The sequence below is a fragment of the Ictidomys tridecemlineatus genome, chromosome 12, assembly GCF_052094955.1.
Source record: "Ictidomys tridecemlineatus isolate mIctTri1 chromosome 12, mIctTri1.hap1, whole genome shotgun sequence".
Classification (NCBI taxonomy): Eukaryota; Metazoa; Chordata; class Mammalia; order Rodentia; family Sciuridae; genus Ictidomys; species Ictidomys tridecemlineatus.
The window spans coordinates 90,811,121-90,834,518 of record NC_135488.1 but is presented as its reverse complement, the minus strand read 5'-3'; the positions used below and the strand labels follow the sequence as shown (position 1 = coordinate 90,834,518).

Genomic DNA, 23,398 nt, shown 5'->3' with positions numbered 1-23,398 from the left:
AATTCTAAGATTATACTGCCATACATGAGATTGTATTTAATCTCATCTGCGGAATCATATTCTAAAGTACTATGAACTAATATGTTCTACAGAGATGATAAAAATTATCTTTTCACAGGATAGGAGACACTTTTTACCAGTGACTACTTTTTTTGGCTCCTTAGAAATAAGTAGAGGATTGTGTACAATATAAACTATAATGCACCAATAAAAAATGTGGGGGAAAAAAAAGTGCATATCCAGGAAAAAAATATGGTATAGTGTATGCAGAATAAGCATATTCAATATGCACAGTCTATGTCCTAGGAAACCCTGGAAGATAAATGTTATCAAACTTAAGGAGCTGTTAAAGGAAAAAAAAAATTAGCAATGGTATTCAGGAGAAGAATAATACTCAAGATTGTTTCAGACATGCTTGTAATTGCAGCAGCTCAGGAGGCTGAGGCAAGAGGATCACAGGTTGAAAGTAAGCCTCAGCAATTTGGTGAGGCCTAAGTAACTTAGTGAAACCCTATCTCTAAATAAAAAATAAAAATGAGCTGGGATGTAACCCAGTGGTTAAGCACCCCTGGGTTCAATCCCTCCCACTCCCTCCCCAAATTGTACCTGATGTATATTATGAATTAAATTCATCAACAAACACAGATGGCTTCCCTTTGTTTAAAAAATATACAAATTCATGCTTTTATTTCTAGAAAGTTAGTTTCTAGAAATTAGTTCTAAATTAGTTTCAACATAACATTATATAAAATGACACCATTTACTTGATGACATAGACAGGCAAAATTAGAACCCAAGATTCTTAATTTTCAGTCCAAAGACCTTTTCACTATAGTAGTAACTGAAATGATTTTGAAAAACCTATTTAGAAAATAGGATCTTTGCAGATGTAATCAATTTGCAATGAAGTCATGCTGGAATAGGGTAAGCTCTAAATCCTGTTCTTGATAAAAGAAAGGAAAGGAAATTTGGATGCTGACTCGGAGAATGTGAGGTTGTAAAGAACTTGTTATAAAGATGGAGACAAAGACTGATTGTTATCTATAAGCCAAGGAATACTGTGGATTGCTGGAATTCACCAGAAGCTAGGAAGAAACAGCATGGATTCTTCCCTAGTCCCTTTAGAACTAGGCCTTGCCCACACTCTGATTTCAGACTTAGCCTCCAGGACTGTGAAAGAATAAATTTCTGTTGTCTTTAAGCCAATCTGTGATATTTTTCTCTGGCAGCCTTAAGAAACTAAGACATTAATGTATATATAGCAATATAGATTTCAAACTGATTCTCAAAATAAAGAAAACATACTTTTTCCTAGGTTATATGGACTCAGCATATTAGAAAAGAATAGGGTAATTCTCTAGGAAATTAATTAGTTCAAAGTCATCTTGGACAGTTTTTTCCTAATGTTTGCCTTGGTATATCTTGGGGAGATAAAAGAAACAACAACAAAAAAATAATTTTGTTGAACCAAATTCTACTGAGTTCCTAACCTTCAAAATACAATGTAGTTTTCAAAAATTCATAAAAGAAGTTTTCTGCTTCATAAAATATTAACTATAATTCTTTCAAACTAATCAAAGAATGATTAAAGAGAGAGTGAGAGAGGGATGGGGAGAGAGAGAGAGAGAATTTTTTTAATATTTATTTTTTAGTTATCAGCGGACACAACATCTTTGTATGTGGTGCTGAGGATTGAACCCTAGTCGCATGCATGCCAGGCGAGCGCGCTACTGCTTGAGCCACATCCCCAGCCCCTTGACTGCTAATTTTAACCATTGAAAGAAAGAGTATTTTCTTCTTCAGTTTCAGTAACATTAAAGTCTTATGCTAATTTTCTTTTTTTTTAAATTGTTTGTTTATTTCAATATTTGAGGCTTTGAGATTAATTTCAGTTCAGTTCACTGAATTTTCCATGTGCAATTATAAAATAAAATGCTTTAATTAGTAGTATAACATATTCATGTTTTTTAAAAAAATATAACAAAGAAACCCCACAAAACAAATATTATTTTTTTTAAATAAAAATATTCTGATTTCATAGAGATCTTCTGTTTTCAGAAACAGAAGGTTGTTAGAAAGGTTGAAGTTCAGAGAAATCCAGTTATACTGAACATTTTCTTTTGGTGATGTTAATGATATCTAATTGTCATCAGTGTGGGGATGGTAACATTACTCAAGTTAATCATTTTTGACTTAATTTTTGCATCAATACATATTTATATTACTTTATATTTAGAGAAAGGTTTAGAAATCAAACTAGTAAGTCAATACCTATATATTATATTTGAGTATTTTACACATTTTGCTTTTGTATTTAAAAAAATACAATTTTTATTTTTTGTATTTAAAAAAATAAATTTTCCTAATTTATTTTTAATACTTATGAGGTAACAATGTGAAGCTTTGATATGCATACACATTTAGAACGGCAAAAGAAAGATATTTAATATATGCATTACCAAATATACTTTTATTTGTGATGAGAATACCTAAACCTACTTTTCTCTCTTAACAATATATTGTATACTGTTGAAAACTGCTATTAACTTCAGTCATCATGATATACAACAGATCTTTTAAATTTATTCCTTGAACTAAAATTTCTTGTCCTTGACAAACATCTGAATCCTCTTACCACCCAGCCTCAGAACTGTTTTACTGTTTATATGAAGTTCAAAAGTCTTATACTGTTAACAGCTAGACTTTATCTTTTGAACTTGCAAAGTTCACTTCCCCAAGTAAAGGTAATTAGATAAATTTTACAGTTAACCTTCTTTTAAAATATAATACATTTATAGGAATTTTAAGAAAAACATATATATTTACATTCATTTTTAACAAGAATTTATTGAAAGCATAAAAACCAGATACTGTGCTAGGCATGAGAATTCAAAGATAATAGTGTGTGGTTTCATTCCTCACAGAACACAGTCAGACAACAAACATGGAACAAGTTCTACAAAGAGTTGTGAACAGAGTAAGGAGTTCGGTGAAAGGATCAACCTAGGGAACAAGGGAAACTTGATAGAGGAACCAACTCTAGAACTGTTTGAATTTCCCATATGAAAAAGAAGGTTAGAAGAAGATGAATTACAAGTAAATGAGGGGGAAAGGACATGCAAATGAATAGAACCCTGAACAGATTTGGCATATCTACAGCTGCTAAGTGATTCCTTATGGCTAAAGCAGAAGGTGGGTAGAATAGAGTACTGAGAGATGAAGTTGGAGAGATAGCTGCAACAAAGCTAAATAATTTAGATTTTGTTACAGGTGACAGAGAACCAATAGCATGTTTCAATCTGGGAGTTCCAGGAGGTACAAAGTCCACAGAAGGAAGGTACCAGTACCCTTGGTCTAGGCAAGACATGCTGAGGGCTTAATAAGGCATTGTCAGTGAGAAGGTACACAACAGGCTGGATTCCAGAGTCATTTCTGAAGTCAAATCATGAGGATCTGCTAATAAGGAAAAGAGAAAAACCAAGGATGTTGTGTTGGCTTCTGATGAAGGGGCCTGAGCTAATCAACAAAGATAGGAAATAAAGGAAAAAATATAGATTTGGGAAGACAGGAAAGAACAGACATCCTGAAAGAAAAATGTTAAGTTTAACATATCTTCAAGATAAGAAGAAATAGCACTAGTGATGAAATTACCCTTAAGTATTTTTATGTATATTATTGTGTTTGACAATGAAATAAGCATTTCATAAATAAGGAAAGCAGGACACACACACACACACAGAAAAAATGAAGTAACCTGAGTCAAGCCACATAGCTAGTAAGCTACTGAGCTAGAATACAAGAAGAAATATCAGACCTCAATATAGTCTAATAAGCATTCAAAAACCATGTCACTCATAGATAAATCGTGTCTAGTTTCTGTCACTTACATTTTGGGGTTTTCCTTCCCCTAGTTGCCTCAATTTTGTGCTATTATTACTGAGTCTAGAATTACCAAGCTCAGACTGACACCTGTAGTATGGCAATTCCCAAAAAGGGACAGGGGGAGAACCAGGAAGAATCAGGTAGTTGGAAAAAAATCTTAGAGCTGAAAGGCCTTTAAGTGCATTTGATGGAAAAATCCCCATGATAATTTCCCTAAGTAACATCCATAAGTGCATCACATTCTAAAGGGATTGCAAGTGTAACTGACTTGGGAAATGCTGAAAAACAATTAGATTGCTTTACTGTGAAATTTTACAAAGCTTTTACTATTCTAACATACACTGAGCATTTCTAGGAGCATAACTAATGATGCAGTAGTCCCCAAATATTTGACCACTGAACAGCCGCCCCCCCCCCCCGCCCACTTTAGAATATCTCATGAGAGGGCTGGGATATGGCTTGGTGGTAGAGCACTTGCCTAGCATATACAAAGACTGGGTTCAATTCCTAGTACCACAAAGAAAAAATGGGAAAAAGAATATCTCATGACACTAGCATCCTAGAGAATACACTTTAAAAATACTGCTAAATGAAAATATTTAATTAAAAAACAAAAACAAATTAAAGAAAAGTATAAGCAGCACAATATGCTGAGAGAATTCAGCATAAAAAAGAATGATCAGAGCCAGGCACAGTGGCACATACCTGTAATCCCAGCAGCTCAGGAGGCTGAGGCAAAAGGATTATAAATTCAAAGCCTCAGCAACTTAGCTAGGCCCCAAGTAACTTAGCAAGAACCTATCTCAAAATAAAAAATGGGCTGAGGGTGTGGCTCAGTGGTTACGCACCGCTGGTTCAATCTCTGGTATCAAAAATTTTAAAAAATGATCAGCGTCTGGATTAGACAAAGTTTCCTGCCCTATATGCTGTTAATTTTGCAATATAACTTTAGGCACTGATATGAATCAGGAATATAAACCCCTAAGCTAATAGAAATCTTGCAAGTTGCCACAAGGTACAATTAATTGCCTGTATCTGGGGAATAAGTAATATCTTATTAAAATTATTGGATTTCAGCAGGGCATGTGGTGCATACTTGTAACCCCAGCCTTGGGAAGTTGAGGCAGGAGGATTATAGATTCAAAGCCAGCCTGGACAATTTATGGAGGCCCTAAGGAACTTTGTGAGACCCTGTCTCAAAATAAAAAATAAAAAAGGGCAGGAGTGGCTGGGGTTGTGGCTCAGTGGTAGAGTGTTTGCCTAACATGTGTGAGGTACTGGGTTCAATTCTCAGCACTGCATATAAATAAGTAAGTCCATTGACAACTAAAAAATTAAAAAAAAAAAAGGAGCATGTGGTTCAGTGGTTAAGCACCCCTGAGTTCAACAAAAAACAAGAAACAAAAAGATGGGTTTTATAGACTTCTGAACCTTCATCGAAGCGTCTTGTTTTTATTTATAATAATAATTATAACTGCCTTGAGCAAGTTTCATATGGACTTTGCATCCTTCAGAACACCATTACAGGCTCAGGTAAAAATTGCTACCAGAGAAATCATTGCAAGGAAGGATTCTAGATAATAAAACTACAAGTGTCTCATCATGATTCTGGTTTTCATAATGAATTCTTTATAAAAATTATCTCATACCAAAAGCTTGATTACCTTCTTAGAATAACCACCCTGTATTACAAATGGTAAGTGTTTGCAATCTCAAACAGAGTACTAAGAGCTTTATAATTGTACCTGGTGATTAAATATTACTTTAGTGCTCCCTTAACTCTTTCCAAGTTCAAACATTCCTACTTGAAATTTAAGTGGATTAAGTCCAAATTACTACAAGGCAAAGAAACCTAGAAAATGGAAACAAAAGGTAAGGATGAGAGCTCCTCCAGTTTACTAAATTCAGAGATCTTCTATTCATTTAATGATTCATTACAGAAAGCCCATATCATCTGTTCCAGCAAATTATATATTTCTAGTAGTACATTCTCAACTATGAGTTTTCTTTGATGGAAGAAATATTTGTTTAAAAGATAAAGAACTAATAATGTCTTTTTCTTATTTTTTATTTCTGATAAAAGTACATTTCTTTAAAAAGGTTTCAGAAAGCAAGTGATAACAGTCAACTCTAAATGATTCATGAAAGATTTTATTGTGGATCAGATTCTCCTTCCCTCAATGCAGTCATAATGAAACAGAAATACTACCTATATAAGTGTAAACCTACCCACTTCAAACATTGTATAAAGCATTATACAAGCAAATAAAATTGATTACATCCTCATTTCTCATTACTAGTACAGTTAATGAAGGCATTCATAGGAACTCCAGTTATATTTCAACTTAAATTTTGAAAATCAAATATAAATACTTTGTAAATGTCAAAACTAAGCTCTTTTAGAGTTTACCAAGTGATGGGGACAAAAACGCTACAGGGTAAATAAATGATTGACTTCGTTCCTATCAGTCTTTTTCTTTTCTTTTTGCAGTCCTGGGGAATGAACCTAGGGCCTCCCATATGCTAGAGAAATGCTCTTTCTTTAGCTACATCCCCAGCCCTCTTTAAAAATGTTTAATTTTGAAACAGAGTCAATATATCTAAGTTACCCAGACTAGTCTCCTGTGATCCTCCTGCCTCAGCCTCCTGAGTAGCTAAAAACATGGTACTACCCTGCCTGAACCTATCAATTTTTTCCTAAGTGTCAATCAGTTGGGGCTATCCACAAATAGTAGTGTTAAAATACTTTGAAAGCAACTGATAACTCATCAATCCAGAAAGCAAATACCTATATCCCAATTTAAGGGAATAATAGTATTAATGCATATCTTGTTTTGTCTTTTGAGGGTTAGGTCATTAAAAGTAAACAGAATATGACTTTGGGCTATACTACCAAATTATAAATTTTACAGACTAAGGTTTTTCTTTTCCTTAATTTCAGGGCATAACAGGAAAAGAAAAAAGACCCTTTCCTTTTGAGCAGTGTTTCTTAATATTTTGAACTGTAATCAAATGGGTGATTTTTACTGGGATTATACTTGAACTGAGAAAATTAGGTGAATTAGTCATCACCATTATTTCAGCCTTATTCACATCTGAGAATATTCCTTTATCTAAGTTCCTGAATCTGCTGAGGTCACCAAATGGAGATTTGGAAGCATAAATCCAAGGTTATTTTCAAAGAATCAGCCACAGAAGCAAAAAGTACACAAGATAAAAATATCTTAACAATTGCTTTAAAATTTACTATAGAAATTGGAGGAAATATGCTACTCTTTTGCAGATTTACTTAACTGGAAAAAGAAAATGGGTACACACCAATGTACATGGATGCTCATATAATATCTACAAATAGAATGGTAAAGAATTTATGACAGGATGGAGACTGTGGCTTAGTGGAGTGCTTGCCTAGCATATGTGAAGCTTTTTCATCACATTTGAAGAGTTTATAAATATCAATTAGAATTTTCTTACCTTCAGAAGTTCAAAGTAATGTAGACAGTGGTAAACAGGGGCTAGAAGTAGCCTGGGTAAAACATATTGAACAGCTTCTTTGAAACCTTCGCCTATTGACTAGAAAAGAAAATGATTTAATTTTTTTTTCTAAGTTTACTTTTCAGACATTATACATCTTGATTTAAAAATTACTGTACCTGCAAATAAAGTGCTGCCCCAGGCTTTGATAACTGACTAAGGAAACGATCATGAAAACCAGGCCGTAAAATATCTCGAGCATATGATTCGTATGGATCAAATGCCAGTTCCTTAGAAAATAAAGAAGTTAAAACATAAATAATCTTTTTCCAAGGTAAAACATAAATACCCTACCACTATAAATAGAAAATATATCTATGACAGTACATTATATATTTTTAAACCTCTAAATAAAAATTATGACTATTAATTATAATTTTAATTAAAAAAATATAATATTTCTGATGAGCAAAGAGGACCCTCATGTTGTGGCATCCCTCATTAAAGGATTCCTTACAGTATTAAGAGGGGCAAAGAGTAGGACTTGGTTCTCTGGAAAACAAAGAAAGCTTAGCTTGAACAACAAAGAATATAGATAACAATAATTAGATAAGGCATAAATGTTTACTGATGCCAAAAACTTATTTTTTCATAGTTTTTCTTTGTGTTAGACACAAAGAAAACAGTTTCTATTACCTAAAATATACTGTTATAGCTTTCATAAAACAATTAAACAATTTAACCCAAACTGCCAAAAAAATTTTATCATTATTTCTAAATTGCTAGTCATCAATAAACTAAATTCTAACAGTTAGGTCTAAAGAGTATCAATGTTTCCTGAGGAAAAAAGAGAGTAAGAAACTTGATTTTAGCAGCAGATTTCCATCTTCCATTCTATCCACTATTCCAGGTCTAAAGCTACTATGAAAATGGTGCTCTAGATTCTCATAAGAGCTCATTTCCACAAAGGGTAATTATAGAAAGAGGAAGAAGAAATAAGTGGAGCAATGTAGTGGAAGGAGGTAGGAGGAAATGGCAAAACAAGCAATATGTTTATGTATTAATCATCCTTAATGTTGTTTTCCAGATTGTTCTTTGTTTTTTTTGTACCAGGGATTGAACCCAGGGGTGCTTAACCACTGTGACATATCCCCTGCCCTTTTTTATATTTTATTTAGAACAGAATCTCGCTTAGTCAGGGCCTTGCTAAGTCACTGAGGGTGGATTTGAACTTATGATCCCCCTGCCTCAGTTTCCCAAGCCACTGGAATTATAGGCATACACTCCTGCACCCAGCTCAGATTGCTTTTTAAGGAAAGACAGTAATAACAGTAAGTACCAGAATAACACCAGATCAGAAATCAGAAGATTTGTGAAATGCAATATGACATATAAAGTTCCAAGTCATTCTGGATTCCTACAGCAGCATCTTAAGTTCACTTCTTAATTCCTTCAACTAAACATTTCTGTAAAAATACCAGAAACTGCAGTTCATTATATATTTTATAGAAATGTTTAGTAAGGTGTCAACATTAACAGAAAGGAGTTAGAAATAAATAGAGTGGATAGGAACAAGAAATGAAGTTCTGATTAGACCTTGGGTTTCTTTGAACTGCTAGAAATTATGGTATACAATAGATGTTTGCCTTCCTTCCCTCTCAATAAAGCCCCATGGTATTACAAAAATTCACAGTAACTTTATAAACAAAAGAAAGACTTTACATAGTGTAGTGATTTAAAAACATAAGCTTTGGAGTCATAATGACCTAGGTTCCAATTCTGATTACTTACTAGCTGTGTGTCCTTCAACAAACTATTTACTGTAAGAATGATTCCTCATTGGAAGATGTGGATAATACCAACTTCACAGGGTTGTTTTAAGACTTAAATGAGATATCTATGTAAAGCATATATATACAGTCTTGCACAAAATAAGCTCTGAACTAACGGTAGCCAGGATTATTCTAAAACAGCTAACTAAGCTCAAGAGAGAAAAAAATGGGCGATTCACTGGGAATCCAAACTCTCATCACATATATTCATTCTTAGAAATAAATTTGTAAATCCCTTAGGCTCCCTTTCACAAGTCTACATCCTTCTTTGCTGATCCCCACAAGTATTCACTATCCTGGATTTGATAAACCTTCCCATATAGGTTTTTATATTACAATTACAATAGAGAATAGATTATCAAGAATGAAAGGAATTACAATTACATATATATCAAGAACAAAAGCAATGAATTATTTTTCAAGCTTTCATACTTCACATACATATCATAATATATGTTCTTCAGCAAGCTGCTTTCTATACTCAAAGTTATTATCAGGATTCATCCATTCTGATTCATGTAGTTCCTTCTAATTAATTTATTTTAAAACTCTATAATATTCTACTTTATGATTACATCACCTTATCTATTCTCTATTAAAAGTGATTCAAATAATAACCAATTTTTCACAATTATAAATAGTTCTGTAATAAATACTTTAGATATGTCTTATTATGCTCATATGCATATTTTTAAAGCATATAATTAGAAGGGGGAAGTTGCTTTCTAACAAGTAGTATCAACTTATACACTCATCAGTAGTGACTTGATAACTGACCACTTCATTGCCAATATTTGGCACTACCAAACAGTGCTTAAATAAACATGGTAGTGTAGATGTCCTTCAACATGCTGATTTCATTTCCTTTAGATATTTATCTAGGAATGGAATTGCTGGATCATATAGTTCTATTTTTAATTTTCTGAGGAACTTCCATATTTTTTTCACCCTAATGAAGAGTACTAATTTACATTCCCACCAACAGTGTATTAGGATTCCCTTTTTTCTACATTCTCCTAGCACTTGTTATATTTTGTCTTTTTGGTAGCAGCCATTCTAACTGGAATGAGATGGTATCTCTTTGTGGTTTTGATTTGCATTTCTATGATAATTAGTCATGTTGAACATTTTTTCACATGACTTGTTAGCCATTCGTGTGTCTTCTGAGAAAAGTCTATTTGTCAAGTGTCAATTTTTAAAACAGTTTTTTGACTTTTTTGGGGGATGGTGGTGGTTACTGAGTTGTTTGAGTTCCTTATGTATTTTGGATATTAAGTCCATATCAAATGTACAGCTAGAAATATTTTCTCCCATTTGCCTATTTTTACTTTTGCTTCCTGCACTTTTGAGGTCTTATCCAAAAAAAATCCTTGCCTGTTTCAATGTCCTGAAGCATTTCTTTCTGGCACTTTCATAGTTTCAGGTCTTACATGTAAGCCTTTAATCCATTTTTAGTTCAATTTTGTATATGTTAAGAGGTAGGGATTCAGTTTCATTCTTCTGCATATGGACACCCAATTTTCCCAGCACCATTTATTGAAAAAGACTGTTTCTCCCATATATATTCTTAGCACCTTTGTTGAAGATCAATTAGTTATAGATGTGTGGGTTTACTTCTAGGCTCTCTATTCTGTTTCACTGGTGAATGTGTCTATTTTTATACCAATACCATGCTGTTTTGATTACTATAGTTTTAGGGGGTCCCCTACCACTGGACCCAGCGATGGGGACTGAATCAGGGGCTTTGCACACACTACTCAAAAGTGCTCTAACACTGAGCTGTATCCCCAGCCCTCTGTGTATGTCTTGAAATCAGGTAATGTAATGCCTCCTGTTTTATTCTTTCTGTTCAAGACTGCTTTGACTATTTGGGGTTGTAAGGAGGGGGGGGGTCTATATAAATTTTAGTATGGTTTCTTCTAGGTTTGTGAAGAATGTCATTATCATTTTGATAGAGATTGCACTGAATCTATAGATTGCTTTGGGTACTATGGACATTTTAACAATATTGATTCTTCCAATTCATAAACATAGGGATCTTTATAATCTATTGAGAACTTTTTTGAGAATGATTTAAGATAAAAAGTGAATATTTTTCCTTAAGGATAAGCAATTTTGACACAGCATCTGTTATTTGTTTGTTCTTTCCCTACCAATTAATGTTATCTCTGTCAAATATAATGTGCATATTTTTTTTCTAGGACTCTTTATTCTGTTGTCCCACTATCTATATCAGCACCAATATTACACTCTTATTTACTATGGCTTTGTAACAAATCTTAATAAGTGACAGGGTAAGTCCCCTCAACTTGTTGTTCCTCCAAATTAATTTTTTTATCCTTTCATTATTGAACACAAAGTTTAGGATCGGTTTACAGAATTTATAGCTTATTTGAGAGACAATGAACATCATTACAAATTGAGTCTTTCCATCCATACATATGATATGTGTTTCCATTTATTCAGATATTCCTTATGAACCTAATTTTTTTTAAACAATGTTGCTGCATATATGTAGTTAGGTTTATTACTGAATACCTTAGATCATTTAATAAGTGAAATATTTTGCCTTAATGTTATATATTCAATGTATTGTGACTGAGCACAGTGATGCCACCAATTGTTATATGCTGATTTTTTTTTTCTCTAGCCACTACATTTAACTTTCCTATTAGTTCTAATAATATATAAATTTTTTGGACTTGTTCTATAGACAATTATAGTGACTATATAGAGTACAACTTTGTCTTGTCTATTTCTTGCATTGGTAGCACTGCTAAGAGAATGAATAGAAGTAGTAGTAGTGTTCTTTTCTAGTTTCTGAATTCTTTTTTCATGGGAGGAGAAGGGGGTGTACCTTGGATTGAACTCAGGGGTACTTGACCACTGAGCCACATCCCCAGCCTTATTTTGTATTTTATTTAGAGACAGGGTCCCACTGAATTGCTTAGGGCCTTGCTAAGTTACTAAGGCTGGCTTTGAACTCACAATCCTCCCACTTCAGCCTCCCAAACTGCTGGGATTACAGGTATGCACTACTGCATCTGACCTGAATTCTTTAATCTAGCCACTAAGTATTATATCTCTTTTTAAAAGTTTCCCCCCTTTTTAAAGTTCAACACTATTATAGTTAAAGAGAGTAGATTTTAAAGTGAGGACAGAGCAAGAGATAGAAAACCCAGAATGAATGACTATCAAATGCTCATTTGTTAGAACTCATATATATTTTAGCATTTGAAATAGTCCAGGAAAAGGCTACCAAATTTTCTGCCTCATCATCTCTGAATTGTCTAGGCTCTGGACCCAAGTTTCATTCCTGCTCTTCAAAATAATAATGTAGTTACCACACATTGAGTAGCTGACTGTGTTATACTCAATTTCCAAAAAAATTTCAAGTCCTTATATTATCATCACCCTTACTTTACAAATATACAGAGGTTTAAAGAAGCAAAATAACTTGCTCACAGTTACATAACTAATAAACAGCAGAACTTGGAGTGGAACACAAGTCCTCTAACCCCAGATCCAAGTTCTTCATTGATTCACTGACTTTTCTTGCTTTGAAAGATTTCATAATAGGCCACTGGGTGTCAGCGTTGGCACCTCTCCTCTATGGAATCTGCTTTTCTATAATGGGAGACCATTTTTTCTATGTTTGTTGAAATAACAGAAACAAATGTTAACGATAACACTATGAAGAAGGGGCAATAACAGGTAAGTAGTCCTAACAGTTAGTATCTAGGACTTTAGCTAGACACAGAATTAAAATTTCCAATTTTAAGGCAAAAGTAGGCTTATATACACAATTTTATGATTATATATATATATATATATATATATATATATGTAAAAATTGAAGTACTCACCTCTGCCAAGTCTTCAAAGCAACTTCCTACTAAAGGATGGGGACTGCCTTCATCTGTCATTTCTACAGTGTCTTCTATATGGCCCAGTAACTTTACACTAAGTTCATGTATATCTACTATACGGCTAAATATATTTTCTACATCCTATTGGGGAGGAGAGAAATATATTAATTCAATTAGGCTGTGTAACAATAGATAAATTTTGAGTTTATAAGTCATTTTATAATCACAGAACTTAACATGGAAAATATACTGACAAATACTAATGACTCATAAATTAAAAATATTCAATAATTTGTTTTGTAATTTATAGGTAATATATACATTTCTCTTGAAAAACGGTTCTCAAACTTTTTGTCTTAGGACTCTTTCTCACTCTCATAAATTACCTAATAAATTACCACACTTTTATAGACTTTTTTTGTATCTATGTTTACCATATTAGAAATTAAAACCAACAATGTTTAAACATTTAATTCACTTATAAAAATGAACTCACTACATGATAACATAAGTAACATTTTTGTGAAAAGCAACTGTTTTTCTAAAACAACAAAAAGGAAATATTTAGTATAAAATGGTATCACTTTACATTTTTGCAAATCTAACAAGTAGTTTAATAGAAGAGAGCAGGATTTTTCTATCATTTCTTGCCATTCAATCTGTTGGGATACATTATTTTGGTTGAAATACATGAAGAAAATCTAGCTATACAGATACATATTAGGAAAGGGAGAATAATAGTCTACTCAAATAACTGTTAGGTATTCTTTTATAAAGATTCTTCGTAATTTTTTATTGAGATGTACCTCATATACCACAAAATTTACCCTTATGAAACATGCTTACGATACTGACAGTTCTCAGTGTATTTACAGAGTTGTATATCATACTATCAAATCCTGGAACATTTCATTACCTCAGAGAGACACTGTAAACCTATTAACAATTATTCTCCATTCTGTTCTTTTCCCAGCCCTTGTCAACCTCTATTCTATGGATTTGCCTATTCTAGACATTTCCCATAAATAAAGTGAACATCCTTTTATGGCCCTACACCAAAATTTAATTTAGATGTAGATGGACCTTTATTTTATTTATTTCTTTTTATGTGGTGTTGAGGATCAAACCCAGCGCCTCACACATACTGGGCAAATGCTCTACCACTGAACTAGGGCCCCAGGCCCCGAATGATAGTTTCTTAAAGGTTAGATGTAATGTGGAGTCAATTTTGTATGATTACACTAAAATCCGCTGCTTACTATTTTTTGATTATTTTTATCAGTGACTATATTTTGTCAAATTAACTTTGAGATATGATTTATATACAGTAAGATATACCTATTTTTAATGTACTTCTTGGTGAGATTTATGTATTCATTCTTATAACTACCATCTTATTCAAGATATGTAACATTTTCATTTCCTTAAGAAGTTTCTGTATTCCTCATTCCCATCAATTTTCACTATTCTCACTCCGAGGGAACCCATAATCTTCTTTTCATTACTAGAAAAGTACTTTTTCTAGCATATGAAATAAATGGAATCATATCTAGTCTTTTATGTCTAGTTTCTTTTTTTTTTAGTTGTTTTGTACCTTTATTTCATTAATTTATATGTGGTGCTGAGAATCAAACCGAATGCCTCACATATGTTAGGCAAGTGCTTTACCACTGAGCTACAACCCCAGCCCTTATGTCTAATTTCTTTGTTCCACACTGCTATGTGTATAAGTACTTCATACCTTTTCATTTCTGTGCATCACTCCACCACATGGACATGTCACACTTTGTATATCCACTCAACTTATTTATTTATTCATTTTTATTTATTTTGTAGTTGTGGATGGACAGCATGCCTTTATTTTGTTTTTATTTTTATGTGATACTAAGGATCGAACCCAGTGCTCCATACATGCTAGGCAAGCACTCTACTCCTTAGCTACAATGCCAGTCCACTCCATTCAACTCTGATTGACACTTGGGTTGTTTCTAGTTTGGGGCAAAAACAAAACTGCTAGGAACATTTGTAAACAAGTGTTATATGAACATGTTTTTATTTTTTCAGGACAAAACTTAGAAGTAAAATTACTAGATAGTATGGGTGGTTTATGCTTATTATTATACAAAACTGCCAAACTTTTTTCCAAAATATTTATACTTATTTACATCTCACAAGTAATATGGGAACTTTATGTTCCCACAAATAGGACTGCCACATCCTTTTCAGTATTTGATATTGTCTTTTTTTTTTTTAAGTCTTTCTAATGAGTGTATAGTGGCAGCTCATTGTGGTTTTTTTTTTAATATCTTTATTTTGTTTATTTTTATGTGGTGCTGAGGATCAAACCAAGGTTCTCTCGCATGCAAGGCGAGCGCTCTACCACTGAGCCACAACCCCAGCCCCTCATTGTGGTTTTAATGTGCATTTCTTAGATGATTATTGATATTGACCATTTCTAGTTCTTAATGTTTGTGTCCTAAAACATCTTTGCCTTTCCTTTACTGTTATTTTTTAAAACTATTTATTTATTTTTTACTTACAGTACTAGGGATTGAGCCCAAGGGCACTCCACTGAACTACATCCTGGGCCCTTTTTGTTTTTTATTTTTAAATAGGGGCTCACTAAGTTGCTGAGGTTGGCTTTGACCTTGTAATCCTCCTGCCTCAGCTTCTCAAATAGCTGGAATTACAGGTATATGCTACTGCATTCCAGCACCTTTACTCATTTTTAAAAGCAACTTTATCGAAAGATAATTTGAATACCATGTAATTCATCCATCTAAAGTGGGTAATTCAATGTGTTTTTTAAAATAATCTACAGATTTGCAAAACCAACACTATAACCTATTCCTTATTATTTATTACTATTATGTGTGTTGCTCAAGATTAAACCCAGGACCTCACACATACTAGGCAAGCACTTTACCACTAAGCTACACCCCACCCCTGGTTCTTTTATTTTTTTTTTTAATGTTTACTCACAGTTTCCATAGTAAGCACTGTTTTTCCATCAGTCACCTATGGCTGAGTAGCTTTAGGAATTACTAGTATGTAACTCCCTTAGACAACCTCACTTGCTGTCAATCAGCATTTCCTTAGGTCCCAATTAGGTTAGTTTGGTTACTATTGTAACACCAGCAATGCTTTTATTTGAGTGTCAATGTTACTGGTTCCATTTTTCGTGCTCTCAATAATATTGCTGTCACACTTCTATCATAGTTACTACACACTATATTGCAATTTAATTTTAAATTTACATCTCTGTCTTAACTTGAGGGAACAAACTGTTTCTTATTTATCTTTGAATCTCCACTGCTAAGTATGGTACCTGACAACACAGTTGGTATCGATGAAATATTTATTAAATGACACAAGTTGGCCAAATAAAGCAAAAATATCTTCTACCTAGACAAGAGGCTTTATTGTTTGGTGTGTATCAAAGATTCTGAATTCATTTTAACTTTTGTAATCAGTCTACTTTTTATATTTTCTTTTAATTTTTGATATGTGATCTCTTAAAACTTGTAGCATTTTATTTGTGATCATAAATTAAGTCCAACAACTTAAAAATATTGGCAAATTAGTGTGAACTAGACAAATTCAAATTCAAAGTTGTCATATAATGATAGACATATATATATATATATATACACACACACACACAATATACTTACATTAGCTGAAAACAATTTGGAATTGGAGACAAAGGGCTCTCTAAAAACTTTTATAATTAGATTTAGTTCCCTTATATATTGTCGAATTTCTGCCATAAATGCTTTTACCAAATCATAGTAAGTTTGTTCTCCTGAAGTGGAAGGCTCTTCATCAGTTAAAGATAATATATTTATATCTTCTACATCTTGATGAAACATATCCATCAATACCTATATAGAGATATATAAAGTACAAATGTGAATCTACAGTCAAATTTGAAGGTAAATGCCCTAAAGGTTCTGTGAATAAAGTTCTTAAATGACTAAAAAAAAAAAATCTGGTATATAACTGCATCTTTATGGATATATTGCTATAACCCCTCACAACTTCTCTAAAATAGAATTCTACTAATATCACACATGCCTCCTCCAAGTTCTTTATCAACACTAGTAGCTATCTGTCTGTCATGTTAACCTATCATTTCTGGTTTGTTCCCAAATACTACTTGGAATTTCTCTGATTTGGTGTCTTCTGTTCTGTACCCTTGCCATTCTCACCTTATTCCATGGCCTCAATCTCTCATATTTGGCTTATTTTCCTACATTTGGTAGAGATGAATCAATTGTTTTCTCCAAGAAGTCTACCATTGTTAGTCTTCCTGGAACTTAATTTTCTCTTTCTTGTGAACTTCTACAGTGTCATATAGATAAGATTACCTACATTAGAGAGTATCATAATGACCAGATGAGATAAACCATGTATATGCTCAACTTTCAATAAATGTTTGGTCTTAATATTATTGAAACACTGCACAAGTAGTATATAAAGAAAACTAAGTGCTGAAATAAAACTTTTAGTACTTTCAAATTTTAAAAAACTGTTTTCAAGTAAATCCATAGCGTTTTAAATCTTCCAATTCAAATTAAATTTTAAGAAATTCACTGTTAAGATATTATTACTATAATAAACCCTAGTTGCAGCAATATATAGAAATTGCTACATGTTTTAAAACATCTTAATATTATATATCTAATATATTTCTAGAAAGTGATATCCTGAATTCTTGCTACTAGATTTACTAGAGGTATTCCCCAAAATATAGTACACACGTTTAAGAAATAAAACATATAGAAGCTCAGTTTCCTACCTTATCAGCACACATTGCCACTTTAATATCTTGTTTTGTAATTTCATAATGCCGTATGTTTCTTACATAATTCCCCACCAGCTTTAAAATGTCTGCAGAAATGTATTCTAATACTGCTACTATGTAAACAGAAACCTGATGGTCAATTTTATAACCTAGGACCTCCTGCAAAATTAAAAGAAAAACGTGTTTAGACACCATATACTAAAAATTTAACACACTGATTACAAACTTTTAAAAATCATGCACTTTAGCTTAACTTTGAGGCCTGTGATTATCAATGCTTTATTTTATAATTTAAATGGTCCAATTATGAAAAATAATGTATTACAACTGAAAAATGTAAACTAAGACAAGGCAAGGCAAAGTCATCCTGGTCATGTAAAATACTTAAGAGCATACATTATTAAATACATAATCCCTAACTTAGGAAGCAAAGTTCAAGTTTGGTATATTTTACTCTTCAGTTATGTTCTTCATTACCCAAGTAAGAATACCTGTAAGTAACTACAACAACGGAGTTTTCTCTTTTATACAAGAGTAAATACATTATTGGCATCTAGAAATATCATATACCTCTATTCTTTCCTAAGGAACCTAGGCTTCCCCAAATCTTAATGGCACATTTCTCTGGCTGATCCTATGAAAAAAAAAATGTGCTCTGTCCCACTGCACAATGGTAGTTACTAAGAGCACATTAAATAGTTCTATTATTAGACTTCAAAGAGTATGGTCTTTTATAGGTCTTTTGTTTTCCTTGTAGGAGAGCAAATTCCAAACAATCCAATTAAGGGGGAGAAAAACTTTGAAATAAGTCTACTATAAGTTGTGGGCAGGCTGCATTTACCGTTTGGGATATATAAAAACTATTAAATGTATCATGGTAAAGATTTACCAGTAACTTGAAATAATACCTACAATTAGATTACAAAACTCAAAATTTATGATTATTAACAGTATGTACATATCTCAATTTGTTGATTTTTTCTGACTATAAGTTAATGTATGGTTGATGAAAATCTTAAAAAAGGAATTAAAAAGAAATATGCAATTATAAATAATTTAGTAATTTTCCATGCATATTTCCTCAGTCAAAACAATCAATAAGACAAAGGCAGCTATTTCTATTCAGCCACCAAAGACAAAAAAATATTGCCTTTTGACAGTGTTAAATATTATCAAAGTAGTAAGCCTTACATTTATGTATAATATTAAGAAGATCTATTTAATACTATCTCTTTGAGTCTTATGGATCTGAACCAGGGAGTTAGATACTTTCTGTTAGAAAGTTAGATATTTTCTCACATTACAAACTGGAAATAATGACAATAACTTTCTTGAGTAATAAAACTCAGAGACAATACAAGTAAGCATTAGCATTTTGCCTGTATTACAGTGTTTGCAAAGTTATTGATATTTAAAAGTATTAAGGTTTTAATTCTTATATTTTTTTATAAGTTAGTCAATAGTTTGTTCATTGTATTAAATAGAACAGAAAGAGAATTATTAGGGTTTGTAGCAGTCATTCTTTCTATTAGTTCTGGAGAGATTAAACTGATGTAAACAGCAAGTTGAATTGGCTAGTGTAGGTGATACTCAGGATTTTGTTGTTGTTGTTGTTCAAAGATTAGACAGAGTCTTATTGAAGTCTAATTTCTAAATTATTTATATGGAAACTTAGCTCTAAACAATAAGAAAGGCGGAATTTTGTAAATTTTCTTTGTAGTTCTTATAACACCTGGAAACAAAATCCACAATAATAACTTTTCTTAGTCTTTCAATTTGCTTGATAATTACTTTAAGGTATGAAATTATCTTAAATCATGTTGTTCAATTTAGACTTATCATAGCATCCCTCCCCATCACATGAATCCCTGGAAGACTTAAAATGAGAGAATTTTACTCTTCAGTTAAACATTCTTAGTGTTTGAAAATGGTGGTTTTTATTTTGCTTTTCAAAGGGAAGAAGGCAGTGTTTCATCTTTACCTTTAATAAAGGATGAATTTTTTCTACTGGGAGAGATAAAGGGTTTCTTCGCTTCCTCTTTTCAATAGCTGATTGAGCATCAGCTATTGCCCATTTATCAATTGGATGAGGGAAACTTTTTTGAACACGTTCCTTAGAAAATAGGAAAATAACGACTAAGCATCAAATAAACCAAACAGTGACCTTCACTTAAAATTTACTTTGAAAATCAAATAATATCAAAGAATTTTCCACATGTTGTGTAATTTATATTACAAACACACTTAAGCTAAGAAAAAAACTATAATTGTCAATATATTAATTCTTTGTTGACTAAAAAATGGAACATTCTTTCTATTATCTAAGGAAGATAATAATATTCTGAATCTCAACTTAATTGTGATAAAATTAATTACCAGAATGAGTAGAAGCTGCTTTAAACATAACTTTTATAATTTCAAGCAAGAACAAGATCTAAGCTCAAAAAGCAAATATCTTAAATTCAATTCTCATTTACTTGTCCTTACTTTTCAACACCAATTACAAGCTCAAATAGCATTTTGCAATTGAACCCTCAAAAATTTTTTTCTTTATCCATCGTGCAAAAGTACTTAACCCTCAAATTATTTACAAATCAAAGAAATCAATGATTTACATTGGTATCCACAATTTTAATACATGGCAGTTTATCTTCAGAGTAAGGTCCTCCATAGGTTATTGATTTTTAGCAAAATACTTCAATTTAAGCTGGGCACATCCCTGTAATCCCAGTGGCTCAGGAGACTGAGACAGAAGAATTTCAAGTTCAAAGCCAGCCTCAGAAACTTAGTGAGGCCCTATCTCAGAATAAAAAGCAAAAACAGCTAAGGATATGGCTCAGTGGTTAAGCACCCCGGGGTTCAATCTCTGAGACAAATGAACAAAGAGTTCAATTTAATTTCCAGCAGTTATTCAGTTACAATTTCACTGAAAGTATAAGAACTCAAAATACTATAATGGCTGAATTCCTTTACCTTTAGAGACAATGTGATTCATACTTCACTTTAAACAGAAAGTACTTTCATTCTAGCAAGTGTTTAAAACCCACTTGCAGGATACCATGATTATAACCAGAAGAGGTCACTATTACACAACTTTTAACATTTTAAATTCCTAGTACTCAACTAGTATTGGTAGTGTGCAAAAACTGCTGGATGAAATGACAAAACAACTATGATTATAAACCTGAAAAAAAAGTCTTTTGCTGTTAAATGGAAAATAAAAGAAAGATTGCCATGTAATAGTCTGGGAGGTGGGGAAGGGGCAGGAAGAAATATAATGACAGGACATAAGCAAATCTTTGTTCAAGTTCACAACCAGCCTTAGGCTAAATCAGTTGCTGAATTGCAAAATGATTATTTATATTCTAAATTAATGAAATCAGAAATGTATCTAAATAAATCACTGTAGTTAAAAATGGAGTTAACAAATTTTCCAACTACCTAGTTGAAAACCTGTTTGCCAGGATGCTAGCCTCATGTAGTAAAGGCCATTCAAAGGTTCAAAATTCTGGTGGAGCAAGGGCAGATGATAAAGGAGAGACTAGGGTAGAAAGGAACATCCAAAACAAAAATTACCTCATTTGTATATAATGTGTCAAAATGCATTCTATTTTGTTAAATAAATAAATGATTTCCTTTGTCCAAGTTAATTCTATAGATTTGTTAATCCCAAAATGACAAGACCAGGTTTTTTGTTTTTGTTTTCTGTTTTTGTTACTAGATATTCAATCCAGGGTAGGCAAGTATTCTGCCACTGAGCTACATTCCCAGACCATGGATTTCTATTGAGATGTTTACATTGAAAGGTTTATCACATGGTCAAACCAACTAGGTGTATCTATGGTAGAAACCTAATAATAGTGTGTGACCTTGTGGCTTTCTAGCACTTTTTAAAAAAAATTTAATTCAGTATAAGAAATAAATTCTTAACATATTTTACAAAATGCCCTTACATGTTATACATATTTACTCAACTGAAACAAAGTTTCACAAACAAAATCTGCCCTTTTTATATAAAGTACACTGGTCTTTTCTATTTTTTAAAATGGTGGTTGGGCAATGCTCTAAAGTGATTTTACGACTTATTAAGGGGTCATGAGCTGGAGTCAAAACACAAGCAAACTGGTACACAGTGGAGGTAGAAAAGCAGTAGAAAACAACAGAAGTTGAACTCCAGCTCGCAATTCTGAATAGATTTAATATTTTTTTGGGGGGGGGGGTCACCTTAAATATATTTAAAGAGTTTGCTAAGTTTAGGGACCTTATTACTTTAAATAAGGAAAATGGAAGATTATTTCTTAACAAAAGAATCTAAGACACAATTTGCTATGTTCTGAATGTCTTGTCCCTAACAAATTCATGTTGAAATCCGAATACCCACTGTGGTGGTATTAAAAGGTGGGGCCTTCATAAGGTGACTTGGTTTTAAGGACTCTGTCCTCGTGAATGGAATTAGTTCCTACATAAAAGAGACTTGAGGAATCCCCCGCAGCCTCTGTCCCATTCACCCATGTAAGGACACATATGTAGAAAACAAGACCATATCATCTGGTGCCTTGATTTTGAACTTCTCAACCTCCAGAACTATGAATAATAAACTTATGCTATTTTTAAAAATAAACAAAATAAGAAAACATATGCTGTTTATAAATTAGCCAGTCTAAGGTATATTGCTACAGCAGCCTCAACATACTGAGACAGCCTTTACTCATTTCTCTATCTCATCTCCACATTTTTTTGGAGGGTGGTGCTGGAGATCAGACCCAGGGCCTTGTGCATGGGAGACAAGCACTCTACCAACTGAGCTACATCCCCAGCCCTCATCTCCACATTCTTTATTCTTATCTAAATACCCTTCCAAGGCTGGTACAAGGTATTATACAACTAATATTTAAAAAACCAATCATTTCTATCTATACTGAGAACAGTAAATAACCCACAAGGTTATTGTAAGGACAAAAATTTATTTGACAGTACTTTGAAATTATCAAGCCCAATAGATAACTGATTGGTATTTCTATTACTGTTACACTGTTACAAACAAAAAAAAAAAAAAGAGAGAGAGAGAGAGAGAGAGAGAGAGAGAGAGAGAGAGAGAGAGAGAGAGAGAAAGAAAAGAAAACCATCCCTAGCCCTAAAGCCAACTTACTGGAATTCCATATGGCTACCTCTATTTTAAAGGCTCAGGCAAAGTATTTAAAAATAATAAGGAAAGGAAAAGGATAAATATCTTTGATGTCTCAGAATCTCTAAGAATATTAAAAATCTATGAAATATCTTTTATTCAATCTTGAATCTACATATTGATTAAATCTATATAAGTAGAAGATTGAGAGACTTTTAGTTACTCCTGAAAACCCAGAGATTTCCTTCAATATTGGCAAATAATGTATTAGTTTCTATGTTAATTAAAAGGATAAAATTGATAATTATAAATACAATGTCAACAGACTATCAAATGCCTGGAATGTACATCAGGATAATAACATCAGGATAATAAACAAGATGAGATTTGTATCCCCATTCTAATACAT

The 23,398-nt window shown here is 32.6% G+C and overlaps 1 protein-coding gene across 3 annotated transcripts in view; it reads right to left on the bottom strand.

Annotated features, from left to right (window-relative positions):
• Sos1 (SOS Ras/Rac guanine nucleotide exchange factor 1) overlaps positions 1–23,398 on the bottom strand; it is a 119,461-nt gene that overhangs the window by 43,783 nt on the left and 52,280 nt on the right. For 2 of the 3 annotated variants that reach the window (XM_013358261.4, XM_021725882.3), the window contains exons 3-8: positions 19,846–19,977; positions 17,859–18,023; positions 16,732–16,941; positions 13,055–13,198; positions 7,536–7,646; positions 7,357–7,455 (exon numbers count right to left, since the gene is read on the bottom strand). In XM_013358261.4, coding sequence (XP_013213715.1) covers positions 7,357–7,455; positions 7,536–7,646; positions 13,055–13,198; positions 16,732–16,941; positions 17,859–18,023; positions 19,846–19,977 — 861 coding nt within the window. The remainder of the gene's footprint in view (positions 1–7,356; positions 7,456–7,535; positions 7,647–13,054; positions 13,199–16,731; positions 16,942–17,858; positions 18,024–19,845; positions 19,978–23,398) is intronic. The other variant, XM_078029324.1, reaches the window with a different exon arrangement.